We start from the raw sequence: 15,311 nt of genomic DNA on the forward strand, positions 1-15,311 counted from the left end.
ATATAAACTGTTGACAGATTTTATCCAAACTGTAGCCAGGTCAAGAAAGGCCATCCCCAATATATTTCTACCCATTAATGCTCACCCCACGCCTTGGTTCTGCAAGATGCTCAGTAAAATCTACAGCTCATTTCCTTATAAAACTGTACTCATTGTACCTCAGACTACAATTTTTTTTTTTACTTTTAAAGCAAAGGGTTGTCTCACACCAAATACTGACTCTGTTATATTGATTTATTATGGCTTACTGCTTACCGTTTATAGTAGTTTTAATGTTGAAACATTTCATTTCATTATTTTAAAGTCATTTTTGGTCTACAGCATTTCTTTACATGTGCCTAAGACTTTTGCACAGTACTGTAAATGTGCGTGTTCAATTTTCAGACAGAACAGGAATGTTGTTTAGCTCCACCTTAAATGTCCACTGTAAAACACAACTAAATCATCTATGTGGAAATGAAAGTGACTTAGTGCACTGTAATTAACTGAGCTTTGACCCGTACAGGGTGGCTCTGAGTATGAGTCAGAGAATGCAATTTTAAGCATTTGAACATTCAAAAGCATGTATGTTAGTTTAATGTTCTTTACCCTGCTTGAATGTTTAATTATCATTTACTCTGAAGAGTGATGAAAATATCCAGGAAATACCGTTTGTCAGTGCCATGAAGTGATGGTCTCCACATGCAACCTGAATGACAGTTTTATTGCTGAGCTCTTTGATGGACCTGTGACCAATCAATCAATCAATCAATCAATCAATCAATCAATCAATCAATCAATCAATCAACAATATAATAGCTGAACAGTAATCATTGTATTTTAGTATTACTAATACTGATCATCGACTTTAGGAAACATGGACAGTGTGGCTCCAATTCTATAGAAATTAAGCCAAAATACCTTTGCCAGAGTCTGCGCAGTAAAGACAAAAGTCAAAGGCAGCTACACCGATTCCTTTGGTAGTCCCACCCCCTTCTCCCAATATACAGTGGTAGAAATGATCAAGCAAATACAGTCACAGTCTCAAATTCTTTACTCCATCTATCCAGAGAACTTAAATAGTTTCAGTTGGAGATATTTCATTCATACGGATGTGTCTAGGGAGGAGGACATTTATCACAGGAACTGGAAATTCACATTCACATGACATTGATATGACTAGCATTGTCCATTCATCCTACTGGTGAGTTAATAACTCAGTATTTGGGACATATGGTTTATCTGAGTGCACTGTACACTAACTAGCCTACTTATAAAATCCATACTAATCCATCCATCCATCCATCCATCCATCCATTCATAACTGCATATACTGTGCAGGGTCACAGCTGGCGCCTATCCCAGCTGACTATGGGTGAGAGGCGGGGTACACCCTGGACAAGATGCCAGGTCATCGCAGGGCTGAGAGACAAACAACCATTCAGACTCACACCTATGGTCAATTTAGAGCCACCAACTAACCTAACCTGCATGTCTTTGGACTGTGGGGGAAACTGGAGCACCCGGAGGAAACCCACGCGGACATGGGGAGAACATGCAAACTCCACACAGAAAGGCCCTCGTCAGCCTTTCTGACGACAGTGTTAACCACTACACCACTGTGCCACCCCCCAGTGTCTAGATGTGCTAAGCTAATAGAGACAAGAGACTTGCAGCTGTAATTGTAGCAAAAGGTGGCTCTATAAAGTACTGACTTGGGGGGGGGGGATACTTATGCACACTCCAGATTTCTGTTTTTTCATCTTAATTATTGTTTGTGTCACAATTTAAAAGAATGGACACCTTTAAAGTGGTAGGCATGTTGTGTAAATCAGTGCTCCCACATTCAGTGTTCCTACCCTCAATTTTAAGCTCCTTCCCTTCCATCTTTCATGCTCTCTCCTAACACACCTCCCCCCTCTCTTTCTCCTTCTCTGTTTTGGGGCAACAGTAGCATACTTTCCACCGGCACCTGTTGACCAACAGTACCAGAGACGGCCGTTGTTAACCCAGGCCCCGACTGATCCGGTATGGTATTTCTCTTTTCAATCTGCATGTTAGATTTGGTACAGTTTTATGCCGGATGCCCTTCCTGACGCAACCCTCTCCAATTTATCTGGGCTTGGGACTGGCACCAAGAGTATGCTTATGCACCCTCAGTGGCTGGATTTGTAAATCAAATGGTGCTAACCCCCCAAAAAATCCATTTTAATTCCAGCTTGTAATGCAACAAAACAGGACAAACACCAAGGGGGATGAATACTTTTGCAAGGCACTGTAGATCCCCCATGGGGGCCTCTTAGAATAAAAACAAATTGCCCCAATTTCTCTGTATTCAATCTCATTTAAAAGGGCCCATAAAACAGCTTGTCGTCACTACTGAACTGGGTTCGAAGTGAACCGTGTTTGGTTGACTTGGCCAGAATTGCAGCAGTAGGGTGGCTAGTTCCTTTCTGTGCACTCACACCTACAGTGGTATGCAAAAGTTTGGGCACCCCGGTCAAAATTGCTGTTACTGTGAACAGTTAAGCAAGTTGAAGATGAAATGATCTCCAAAAGGCATAAAGTTAAAGACAACTCATTCCCTTTATATTTTAAGCAAAAACAATTTTTTATTTTCATCTTTTACATTTTCAAAATGACAAAAAAGGAAAAGGGCCCGAAGCAAATGTTTGGGCACCCTGCATGGTTATACCTAGTAACACCCCTTTGGCAAGTATCACAGCTTGTAAACGCTTTTTGTAGCCAGCTAATAATCTTTTAGTTCTTACCTGGGGGATTTTCATGCATTCGTCCTTGCAAAACGCTTCCAGTTCTACAAGTTTCTTGGGCTGTCTTGCATGCACTGCTCTTTTGAGATCTATCCACAGATTTTCAATGATGGTGCTAACCACTCCAGGGTCTGCTAAATCTTTCTGAAGGTCTTTTGCAGTCAAATAGGGGTTTTTATTTGCCTTTCTAGCAATCCAATGAGCAGTTCTTTCAGAAAGTTTTCTTCATCTTCCAGACCTCACCTTGATTTCTACTGTTTCTGTTAACTGCCATTTCTTAATAACATTACAATCTGGCAACTGGCCAGGGGACTGTGAGGGCCAGGGCAAAACTTTCAGCTTGTGCCTCTTGAGGTATTCCACTGTAGATTTTGAGGAATGTTTTGGATCATCGTCTTATTGTAGGACCCATTCTCTTTTTAACTTCAACTTTTTTTTACAGATGGTGTGATGTTTGCTTCCAGAATTTGCTGGTATTTATTCGAATCCATGCTTCCCTCGACCAATTAAATGTGCCCTGTGCCACTGGCTGCAACACAACCCCAAAGCATGATCGATCCACACCCATGCTTCAGAGTTGGAGAGGTGTTCTTTTCCTGGAATTTGGCACCCTTTTTTCTCCAAACATACCTTTGCACATTGTGGCCAAAAAGTTCTATTTTGATTTCATCAATCCACAGGACTTGTTTCCAAAATGCATCAGGCTTATTTAGATGTTCATTTGCAAACTTCAGATGCTGAATTTTGTGGCTAGGACACAGGAAAGGTTTTCTTCTGATGACTCTTCCATGAAGGTCATATTTGTTCAGGTGTCGCTGCATAGTAGAACACTGAACCACCACTCCAGGGTCTGCTAAATCTTTCTGAAGGTCTTTTGCAGTCAAACAGGGGTTTTTATTTGCCTTTCTAGCAAGCCAATGAGCATTTATTTCAGAAAGTTTTCTTCATCTTCCATACCTCACCTTGAGCTCCACTGTTTCTGTTAACTGCCATTTCTTAATAACATTACAATCTGAGGAAACAGCTACCTGAAAACACTTTGCTATGTTCACATAGCCTTTTCCTGCTTTGTCAGCATCAATTATTTTATTATTCAGAATGCCACGGAGTTGCTTCGAGGAGCCCATGGCTGATGATTTTAGGGACAAGTTTGAGGAGTCAGAGAATTTATACAGCTTTGAAATCTGCATCATCTGACCTTTCCTAACGAAGAATTTGAACAAGCCACAGCTCAATAAGCTAATTAAGGTCTGGAGCCTTGGTAAAAGTTACCTGAGAACTCAAATGTATTGGGGTGCCCAAACTTTCGCATGGTGTTCCTTTTCTTTTTTCACTCTCCAATTGTACAAAACAAAAATATAATACACAAATCCTGCAGAAAACGCTGAAAAGAAATGTCTCATCTTTACCTTTATGTCTTTTGGTGATCAGCTCATCTTCTGCTCACTTAACTATTCACAGTAACAGACATTTTTAGTAAGGGTGCCCAAACTTTTGCATAAGAAGAAGAAGAAACCTTTATTTATCACATGCACACTTCAAGCACAGTGAAATTCATCCTCTGCATTTAACCCATCTGAAGCTGTGAACACACGCACACACCCACACTCAGAGCAGTGGGCAGCCACACCAGAGCACCCGGGGAGCAGTCAGGGGTCAGGTACCTTGCTCAAGGGCACCTCAGCCCAAGGCCGCCCCACGTTACCCTAACTGCATGTCTTTGGATTGTAGAGGAAACCGGAGCACCCGGAGGAAACCCACGCAGACATGGGAAGAACATGCAAACTCCACACAGAAAGGCCCTCGCCGGCCGCTGGGTTTGAACCCGGAACCTTCTTGCTGTGAGTTGACTGTGCTAACCACTACACCACCATATGGGAAATTTAGAGCAGCCAGTTAATTTGACTGCATGTCTTTGGACTGCAGGGGAAACCCAGGGCTTACACTGGGGGGTGTTAGACCAAAAATTTTTTCTACCCCCTCCAAAATATGGAAATGATCTATCTAAGTATGGAAATACCAATATTTGGCCAACTGAAAAATGCTAACCCCCCTGTACATACCCTCTGAAGTTAATAACCCCTCCAAATAGTCAAAAACTGCCTTTTTCACTAATATAAGCATTCCTTAACGGAAATAACTCTTAAATATAACATCAAAAATCACAGTAATAACATTTATTTCTCACAAAAAGAGTTGTTAGAAACCTTCATTTTGTCTCTGTTTACGGGTTTGAATCAGAGTAACAAATTCTCCATAAAGTTTCAAGATATGCTTCTTTATATGTCTGGTGTGGATGGTGTATAAGTTACAAAATAACCAGTGCTCTTGAACAAGTTCTGCCAGCAACTGAGCAGCAGCATCCCTGGATCTCTGTGCTTGACCAGCACGCTTCGGCCGCAGCAGATAGAGCATATTCTGAATGATGTCCTTCCCTGTTGGAAGCATCCCAGCAGGGAACTCAGCCTGCTCTATGCAGGTGTCTAGGTGTCTATTACACCTAGTATCTTCTTAGCTTTTGACCGTGTTGCAACAGAAGCCATTATTTACCTGCAAGAATACATTCATTCATTCATTCATTATCTCTAGCCACTTTATCCTTCTACAGGGTCGCAGGCAAGCTGGAGCCTATCCCAGCTGACTACGGGCGAAAGGCGGGGTACACCCTGGACAAGTCGCCAGGTCATCACAGGGCCGACACATAGACACAGACAACCATTCACACTCACATTCACACCTACGGTCAATTTAGAGTCACCAGTTAACCTAACCTGCATGTCTTTGGACTGTGGGGGAAACCGGAGCACCCGGAGGAAACCCACGCGGACACGGGGAGAACATGCAAACTCCGCACAGAAAGGCCCTCGCCGGCCCCGGGGCTCGAACCCAGGACCTTCTTGCTGTGAGGCGACAGCGCTAACCACTACACCACCGTGCCGCCCTGCAAGAATACAAATAATGACTATTTAATGCATTGGGAGATATAATTCAGATATGAATCATTTGTGCATACTGGTTCTTAAAACTAAATTAGTAACCTTAAGTAATTATCCTCTGTGCTTAAAAATAGTTCATATTTGAGGTATTACTGAAGAGTGTGACATTCATCAATAACTTTAAAACTTGCTTAAAAAGAGCAGAATTACCATATCTTTAATTTACTTGAATGTAAGGTTACTTACCACTAAGCTTCTCATCTCATCTCATCTCATTATCTGTAGCCGCTTTATCCTGTTCTACAGGGTCGCAGGCAAGCTGGAGCCTATCCCAGCTGACTACGGGCGAAAGGCGGGGTACACCCTGGACAAGTCGCCAGGTCATCACAGAGCTGACACATAGACACAGACAACCATTCACACTCACATTCACACCTACGGTCAATTTAGAGTCACCAGTTAACCTAACCTGCATGTCTTTGGACTGTGGGGGAAACCGGAGCACCCGGAGGAAACCCACGCGGACACGGGGAGAACATGCAAACTCCGCACAGAAAGGCCCTCGCCGGCCATGGGGCTCGAACCCGGACCTTCTTGCTGTGAGGCGACAGCGCTAACCACTATACCACCGTGCCGCCCACCACTAAGCTTATTACCTTAAAATAATCATCATCTGCACTGAAAATGTTGTAGTCATACCTAGTGGCATACCTGAAGAGGTTCGATAACTTTAAAACACATTTTTAAAAAAAAAAGCAGCATTCTAATATCAAACAGCACTATAATGTATTTTGTCATATTGTAAGAATGGAAACTTTCAGAGGGTATGTACAAGGGGGTTAGCAAGGTTCAATTTAATAAAATTTGACATTTTCCCACATAGATGGACCATCTCCATATTTCTAGGGGGGTAATGGAAAAGTCAAAATTCTTAAAATAACAACCCCCCCTACTTACTTAGAGTACACACACACACACACACACACACACACCATGCAATAGCTTTCTGTTTCCTGTGAATCCACACAACCACGTCTGTGAGTTAAGTTTCACTTTCGCTTTCGCTTTCGTTTCTCTGTCAGTGAGGTATAAACCCAGGCAGGGAGGATATAAGCCATGAGTCTGCTGAAGAGAACAGAACAGACTCTGCACCTCCATCATGTTGTGTTACTGGGGAGAAGCTGTAAAACCGGACGGGTTTGGTTTAGTGAAGGCTGACAGCGTGAAATTCACCGACACTGGCATTGCATACCTGTCTCCCAAATCCAGGATCAGAGATGTGTCTCCTGGGAAGAGTGTTGTGGGATTTATCCGCGGGGATGGAAACGCATCTGTCATGAGACTGAGCACCACAGAGCATGCCAAGTCTGGAAAACTGAGTATGTATTTCTCAGAAATTAAACCAGTATTGCAGACATACAGGAACCTGCTACACACACACACACACATATCATGAGTGTATGGTTTCATGATTTTTATTTGTTCTTTATGGAGAGTGCAGGTCAATTTTAAATTTCTAACTTCTTTCAGCTTTATCGTCTTTAATAGGAAGGAAGGTGAGACGGCGCCAGTGTGTGTGGCTGGCCGTCTGCTGCTCCTGCAATGTTTGGTGTTTTTATTGTTTTTAACCATCGGCATTAAACAGATCGAGTCTCTGCTGGTGTATGATCGCGAGTCGCTCTTGATTATCCGACAAAATGTCACTGCGGTAACGCCATCGGCGGTTTAAAATCTAGTGCCCGTCTACATCAGAATTTACGGTAGAGCGTATGAGCGGCTTCGTGATACACATTGTGCAGTGCATAGTTGGATTAGAAAATCCATTAAAAAACAAATCAAATTGTTTTCTGAGAATTTCACATGAGGCTTTCTCTACATGTCTCCAGCTACCTCTATGGTTAATTTCAAGTTATTTCACTGTACCATTTTCGAACAATAGCATGCTGAAATCATACACAATGTATGATTTCAAAAAATTGGAAAAATCTCATCTCATTATCTCTAGCCGCTTTATCCTGTTCTACAGGGTCACAGGCAAGCTGGAGCCTATCCCAGCTGACTACGGGCGAAAGGCGGGGTACACCCTGGACAAGTCACCAGGTCATTACAGGGCTGACACATAGACACAGACAACCATTCACACTCACATTCACACCTACGGTCAATTTAGAGTCACCAGTTAACCTAACCTGCATGTCTTTGGACTGTGAGGGAAACCGGAGCACCCGGAGGAAACCCACACGGACACGGGGAGAACATGCAAACTCCACACAGAAAGGCCCTCGCCAGCCATGGGGCTCGAACCCGGACCTTCTTGCTGTGAGGCGACAGCGCTAACCACTACACCACCGTGCCGCCCGATTGGAAAAATCATTAAAAATAAAATATATCAAATTGTTTTCTGAGAATTCCACCAGATTCTTGTTCTACATGGCCCCAGATACCTTTGTGTTGATTTTCAAGTCATTTCACTGTACCATTTTTTAATAATCACATGCTGAAATCATACACAATTTATGGTGATATATAGTCCGATTAGAAAATTCTTTAAAAAACAAATCAAATTGTTTTCTGAAAATTGCATTACCGCAGTTCACCTGTGCTGAGCCTTGGCCTTACCTTTTCGGCGGAAGCGTCCACGTCGCCGCGGTAGACGCGGCGGCCGGCTGGTGAAGCTGAAACTTTATCTGGCACGCTCTTCGTCCACTTTCCGGACAGGACATGAGTTATTCCCTCCTTCTGCGGTGCCCCGGTGCTTCCTGGACCCAATCGATGCCTGCCTGGTACCTGTCGCCGGCGTTTTTGATGGACTCCAGCCCCGACGCCGCTGCCCTCTTCGGCTGTCTCAGCGCGGGGTAAACCACCGGCTCCTGAGGACGCTGCCCTGGGCTCCCCGATCCACCGGACCACAGGCTCCAGCTCTCACCAGGATTGGCTTGGTAAACGCTAGACCCCTGGTGAACAAAACTTTCCTCCTGAGGATTTCTTCAGCTCCCGTGACCTGGCTGTGTGACCACGGGCACAGATAGAGGGTGGGACGGGTGGGATTCGTCCCACCCAGATTTGAATTCACCTCGTTCGGTCCCCCCCACTTATAGGGAGGAAAAAACGTCTATGCTGTCTTTCTTTGCATAAGGCAAACCTCACGGAAAAATCAAAAGACTAATTACCATTCGGTTTATTGAGGTGCACAGCAGTACATACATAGTTGCAACAACTCACATAAAACAAAACAAAGACTGATATTCGGTTGGTTGAGCTGCGCAGACTGCACAGGTTGCAAGCTCAAGCTTGGTTGCTATGGTTACCCACAACAAGTTTGACAGGCATATCGGGGACAGCTCCTAGTTATATATATTCCTCGCACAACACATGTTGGGGGTGGGGTTGGTTTGCTGGCAGCTTTGTCCCCCCCAGTTCAAAAAACGTATCTGCGCCCCTGTGTGTGACAGAGACCTGGATCGGTGCCAGTGGGTGCAGCGCTCTGGTCCAACTTTTACCCGCTGACTGTTTTTACTTCAACTCCCCGCGGATGTCGGGTCGTGGAGGGGGAACGGCGACAGTTTACAAAAATGATTTTAAATGTAAACAGTGCACCGTTTCATCCCCACCCTCCAGCTTTGAGGTGACTTTGAGGTGGGTCGTTCGGACCTGGTGCTGTGCGCCGTCATCTACCGACCCCCCAAATACAACAAGGACTTCGTGAATGACTTTTCTGCTCTTCTGGCTGAAATTATGCCTAAGTATGACCATGCCCTTTTTCTCGGGGACTTTAATATTCACGTGTGTTGTCCTGAAAAGCTGTTGGTGAAGGAGTTTTTAGGCCTTATTGAGTCATTTAATTTGGTGCAGTGTGTGTCTGGTCCCACACATGTACAAGGACATTAGATCTTGTCCTCTCTTATGGTCTATCTGTGTGTAACTTGGAGATCTGTGACAGTGTGATTTCTGATCATATGCCTGTGTTGTTTGAAGTTGCCTTTTCCAGTGCTGAGGTTAAAACTGCTGGTCAGTTCTCTGTTGCTTTTGATCAGCTCTGTGACTGTCCTGCCTCTGTTAACACAGAGGAGCTCAGCTCCTGGTTTCATTCCTCCTGCCGTACCATATTGGACTCTGTGGCTCCAATAAAAACTGTGCAGTCCAAAACTAAATCTGAGCCGTGGTTCAATGAGGAAACTCGCGCGGCTAGGCGGGAGTGCCGCGGAGCTGAGCGAAAGTGGAAGAAGGACAGGCTGGAGGTTTCCTTCCAAATCCTAAAAAGCTGCTGGCGATGCTACCAGAACACCATTAAGGAGACCAAAAGACAATACCTGTCAAATATCATTGAGTCCAATCGTCAAAGCCCACGAGTGCTATTTAAGACCATTGACACTGTTCTTAATGCCCCACAGCCGGTCAGCGTGGAGGCATCTCCTGAAATGTGCAATAGCTTCCTCCACTTTTTTATTGATAAGGTTGCTACTGCTAGGGCTCTCATTTCAGCTCCTGCATCGGACCCCTCGGACTCTGCTCCTTGTTCTGTAGTTCTTGATAAATTTGAGCCTGTGTCTCTGTCATTTTTAGAAGATCTGGTCGGCCATATTAAGCCTTCAGGTTCTCCCTGTGACGCTGTCTCTCCTCGTCTCTTTAAAGAGGTTTTTCCTAGTATAGGGCAGTCAGTCCTGGCTATCATAAACAGCAGTCTGTCTTCTGGTGTTGTCCCTCTGAGTTTTAAACATGCAGTGGTGCAACCACTACTTAAGAAACCTGGCCTTGATCGTAGTGTGCTGGCCAATTTCAGACCCATCTCTAAGCTGCCTTTTATTTCAGAAATCTTGGAGAAAGTTGTTCATGCTCAGTTGAAGTCATTTTTAGACAAGCATGGTGTCCTGGAGGTCTTTCAGTCCGGTTTTAAAACTCTGCATAGCACAGAGTCAGCTCTATTAAGGGTTTTTAATGACATCCTCACGGCTAATGACTCTGGTGACCATGTAATTCTTGTTCTGTTGGACCTAAAGGCCAATTTATGCTGACAACGCAGTCCTCGCAGATGGTGTCACAGATGGCGTCTGCGTAGCCCCCCCCCCCTTTGCAGACACTCTGCGCGCACCTCCCAAAAATTGTGACCACCGCAGAAGCCTCGCAGACAGCGTCGCAAACAAGAGGGCTCTGATTGGTCCACTCTATATCTGCTGTACACGCGCTTCCGCTTCCCTACTTTCCCGGTTTGGTTTGTTTTCACGACCGGCATTTTTAAAAACACGAGCGAAGATGGAGCAGCACGAAGAGCGGTTGATCGAGGAAGTGAGGAGGTACGTACATCTATACGACTCCAGTTCTAGTCATTATAAGTAACCGGAGGATAAACACTCCACTAACCACACCCACCAACTACTCCTAGCGATTTCGCGACTTCGCGCCCCCTTGCATTGTGGTGGTGAAGAACATCGCGCACGCCTATTACTCTCTGCTCAACGATAAATTACAACTGTCTGCGAAAAGCTATCTGCGAAAGCCTTGTCGCAAGAGCATGCAGAGGCCCTAACTGCGGCCTTTGACAACGTGGACCACAATATCTTAGTGGCTCGGTTACACCGCCTAGTGGGTATTCATGGTACTGCTCTGGAATGGTTAAAATCATATCTGGCTGACAGAAGCATGAGTGTAAGCCTTGGAAATTTGGAGTCCAGTTCTGCTCCACTGTTGTATGGGGTTCCACAGGGGTCCATTTTAGGGCCGCTGCTTTTTTCTTTGTATTTATTGCCCCTGGGCTCCATCCTGAGAAAACATGGCATCTCCTTTCATTGTTACGCAGACAATAGTCAAATATATGTGCCACTGAAGAAAAAAAATGCTTTCTCCCTCACACCACTTCTGTCATGTCTCGAAGACATCAAGGCCTGGATGGCCTTGAACTTTTTAAATTTTAATGAAAATAAAACAGAAGTGATGGTGTTTGGCCCCAGCGGCTCTTGTGAACCCTTGCCCGTTGATTTGGGTTGGCAGACTATGTAAAGCCAACAGTCACAAACTTGGGTTTTAAGATGGACAGTGATTTTAAATTGGATCGGCAAATTAGTTCCGTAGTGAAGTCTAGCTTCTTTCAAATTAGGCAGCTGGCAAAGGTGAAGCCTTTCCTTGCACAAACACATTTTGAGACAGTAATCCATGCCTTCATAACATCTCGGCTGGATTACTGTAATGCACTTTATTTTGGGGTTAGCCAGTCCTCCCTCGCACGTCTCCAGCTGGTGCAAAATGCAGCTGCTCGCCTCCTAACTGGAGCACGTAAGAGGGAGCACATAACTCCCATCCTGGCCTCCCTCCACTGGCTGCCTGTGCACTTTAGAGTCCATTTTAAGATTCTTTTATTTGTTTTTAAGTCTTTAAATGGTCTCCCCACCACGACCACCACCTCTCTGAGCTCCTTCAACCCTACGCTCCTGCTCGGTGCCTCAGGTCAGCTGACTTGCTGCTCCTGGAGGTACCGAGGTCCAAACGGAAGCTCAGAGGGGACAGAGCTTTCTCCACTGCTGCTCCAAAATTATGGAACGAGCTACCATTGCACATTAGGCAAGCTTCCTCACTGTCCATTTTTAAAACTAGTCTTAAAACCCATTTTTACTCCTTGGCTTTTAACTCCGCATGAGACTCTGCTCTTGTTTTAGTGTTTTATGGTTTGCTTTTATTTATTGTTTTATTGTTTCTAATTGCTTTTAAAAACAATGAAACAACTGTTTGACTGTCTGTTTTTATTTATTTCATTGCTTTTAATTGTTTTATGTCTTTTATGTACAGCACCTTGTTTTCAACTACGGTTGTTTTAAAGTGCTATATAAATAGAGTTGAGTTGAGTTTAATAAGTGTCATGTATTCAGGAGACAAATGGATATAAGTGCAGTTAAGAGAGTTTGTGAATAATGAAGCCCTCACTCTAAAACCAGACGCGCAGCTTGTGAGCAGGCAAGGCAGGCAACTGCTTGGGGCCCCCTGGCCCAGGGGCCCCCCGAGAGTCAGGGCCCGAGGGCTTATTTATTTTGTTTTTTATTGCTTTTATTGTTCCTTACCATTGTATTTTCACATTTGGAATTTAAAAAACTTTGGTTTCATAAATTTTTTGTTGGTGTCAGATTATTTATAACATATTGGTGATGAACACTGGTCAGAAGGGCCCCCTGGAAATTTTTGCTTGGGGCCACAACAGACTCTAGAATTGCCTCTGCTGTTCAGTAAGCGATCATACTTTGGGTTGGATTATTAGAGGGCAAAAGCAGCTTAGGTTAATGCTTGTGTGCTTTATTAAATTTTTTTTAGACATAAGTACATGTTTATTTTATTACAGTAGTGCATCAGAGATATGTGTAATGTATAAGTCATGACAGTTTTATACGTTTGTTAAAAGTTTTATATCAAACATTATATAAAAGTTTTCACTTTCATGTACTAACATACCAGAAAACAAATGCTGCTTGTTTTGCTGTCCCAATTTACCTTAATTCTCCATATTATTTATTTATTTATTTTTTTTTTTTTTTTTTTTAACAGAACTATTAGACCAGAAGAAAAACAAAAACAAAATCAGACTGATTATCTGTGGTGACGCTGATGCTGTCCTTCTGGAATATGGAGGCAGAGTACTTTCTTTGGAGAAATCAAATTTTTGCAGGTATATTATTATTATTATTATTATTATTATTATTATTATTATTATTATCAGTACCATCGACTGTAGAAAACATGGACAGTGTCATCTCTGAAAAGTGAAGCCACCACAGATCTCCTGCCCCTGCTGGTTCCCTGAAGTACAATTTTTGCCCCACCCATCCCTCTGTTTTTCAATGACAAAATAGCCTCCCCCTCATGTCACTTTTCTCACCTAAACTCTCTTTCCATTCACAGTGTCTAATCTGAACAGTTAGTTTTCCCAATGCTGATATCTGCACATTTTATATTTTCCCAGAGAAATTAGTTTTTAAAACATTATTCTCCTATAAAGTAAGAACGCATGGATACACTTAGGAATGACGTGATTGACAGCTTTCCCAGAAGAGACCGGCTATAGCCAGTCAGCAAACTTCACCGCAGAATTTACCTTCATAGACCTACTTATTTGAACTTTTCTGGACGCATGCACTGATGCAAATTGTTTGCCATTTCTATTAAAAATGTTTGAAACATCAAAATGTTTAATAGGAAGAGTCTAGTTTAATCACTGACACACTAGCTACCTAACCATGTAGCAACCTTGATCGCTGTATTATTTCAGTATTAACAACATCCAGCCAGCTACTGAAATTTGCACAAAAGCCATTTGTTTATGAGTGAACACACACAAAAACATTACCAATAACATTAGTATGGATTTTATAAGTAGGCTAGTTAGCGTACAGTGCACTCCAGCGGCGCAGGAAGACATTGTCGGCAGGGGGTGCTGTGACGTGACCTGGGACATTTTTTTGAAGGGGGGTCTGGGGGTCCTCCCCCAGAAAATGTTGTATTTCTTAGATGCAATTTCCTGCATTTTAACCAATCAGGCGTCCGAAGTCCTTTTAAGCTTGCAATTGCAATATTTCGTTAAACTGCCTACTACTTATAGGCCTAATCCGTAAAAACGACGTTTTTTTTTTTTTGAGTGATGACGGAAGAATCTGAAGCCTCTCTGTCAATGACAATTCTCAGTTAACACGATTACGAAGGACAGGTTATTTTAGAAGCAGAAGCGCACAGCTGTGGTTTAACAGTCGCAGGTTTTACATCTGCTCTAGATAAACTGAAGGAGACGCGGATTCCACCCGATTACAGCCTTACATACCCAGATCCAGTCAAGCGAGTGTGCATTTCAAATACAGTAGTTAGTCGCACGCACGCGCACACACACACACACACACACACACATGAAACAGAACAACACTCTCGCTGGAACAACACAAACACCATGGTTCTCTCAATCAACAGACCGAAATCCATGAACCCACTCATCCTATGGGTTAGTGACACTAACTTAGTGTTCTATTGCAAAAATCACTCATAAAAGTGATGCAGCGGTATTTCACACTCTCCATTAAGAAAAGTAAAAGTAAAACATGATGAGCATGCACACCGTTTTAAACGAACATTTTTTAAGACTGTAGTTACATCTGAGTCAACTTCAAAGCACAATGCTAGCAACACCTGCACTTGTTCAAGGCATACCAAATAGGCTCAAGTGAACACGACACAGCGGGCAAAATTAATAACCAAATGGCCTTACCTTAAAACGCTGTCTTGGTCATATGACTTCTCGCAATTATTCCACTTAAATCCACACGGTTCTCTTCTGAGACATAGTAACTATTAAGTATCAACTAACTAACTAACTCTTACTCTTCTCTACAGACAGTCGACTCGTACTCGCTTCCTGTTGTAATTTCGCGCGCTGAAAAGCTGAACGTCAACGTCACGACAAAAAAAATTCTGATGGTCCACTAGGCTACATATTAAGTTATAAGTTTTAATTAAATCCTTTTTTAAATAACTAAAATGTAGCCCTCATCATCCTACATCTAAAACATGACATATAAAATCAGCAGAGCCAAATGAAAACAAATAAATAAACAAATATATTTTCACGTAAGTTTTGTTTTATGTTCATGTCAGTTTTGAGGGT

At 43.2% G+C, this 15,311-nt stretch overlaps 1 protein-coding gene across 1 annotated transcript in view; it reads left to right on the forward strand.

Moving 5' to 3' along the window:
- Positions 1-6,778: 6,778 nt before the first annotated feature.
- Positions 6,779-15,311, forward strand: part of LOC132889716 (probable E3 ubiquitin-protein ligase HERC4) — a 48,968-nt gene continuing 40,435 nt past the window's right edge. The window contains exons 1-2 of the mRNA XM_060926488.1: positions 6,779-7,065; positions 13,211-13,331. Coding sequence (XP_060782471.1) covers positions 6,846-7,065; positions 13,211-13,331 — 341 coding nt within the window. The 5' untranslated portion in view covers positions 6,779-6,845. The remainder of the gene's footprint in view (positions 7,066-13,210; positions 13,332-15,311) is intronic.

This window comes from Neoarius graeffei, chromosome 7 (assembly GCF_027579695.1).
Source record: "Neoarius graeffei isolate fNeoGra1 chromosome 7, fNeoGra1.pri, whole genome shotgun sequence".
Classification (NCBI taxonomy): Eukaryota; Metazoa; Chordata; class Actinopteri; order Siluriformes; family Ariidae; genus Neoarius; species Neoarius graeffei.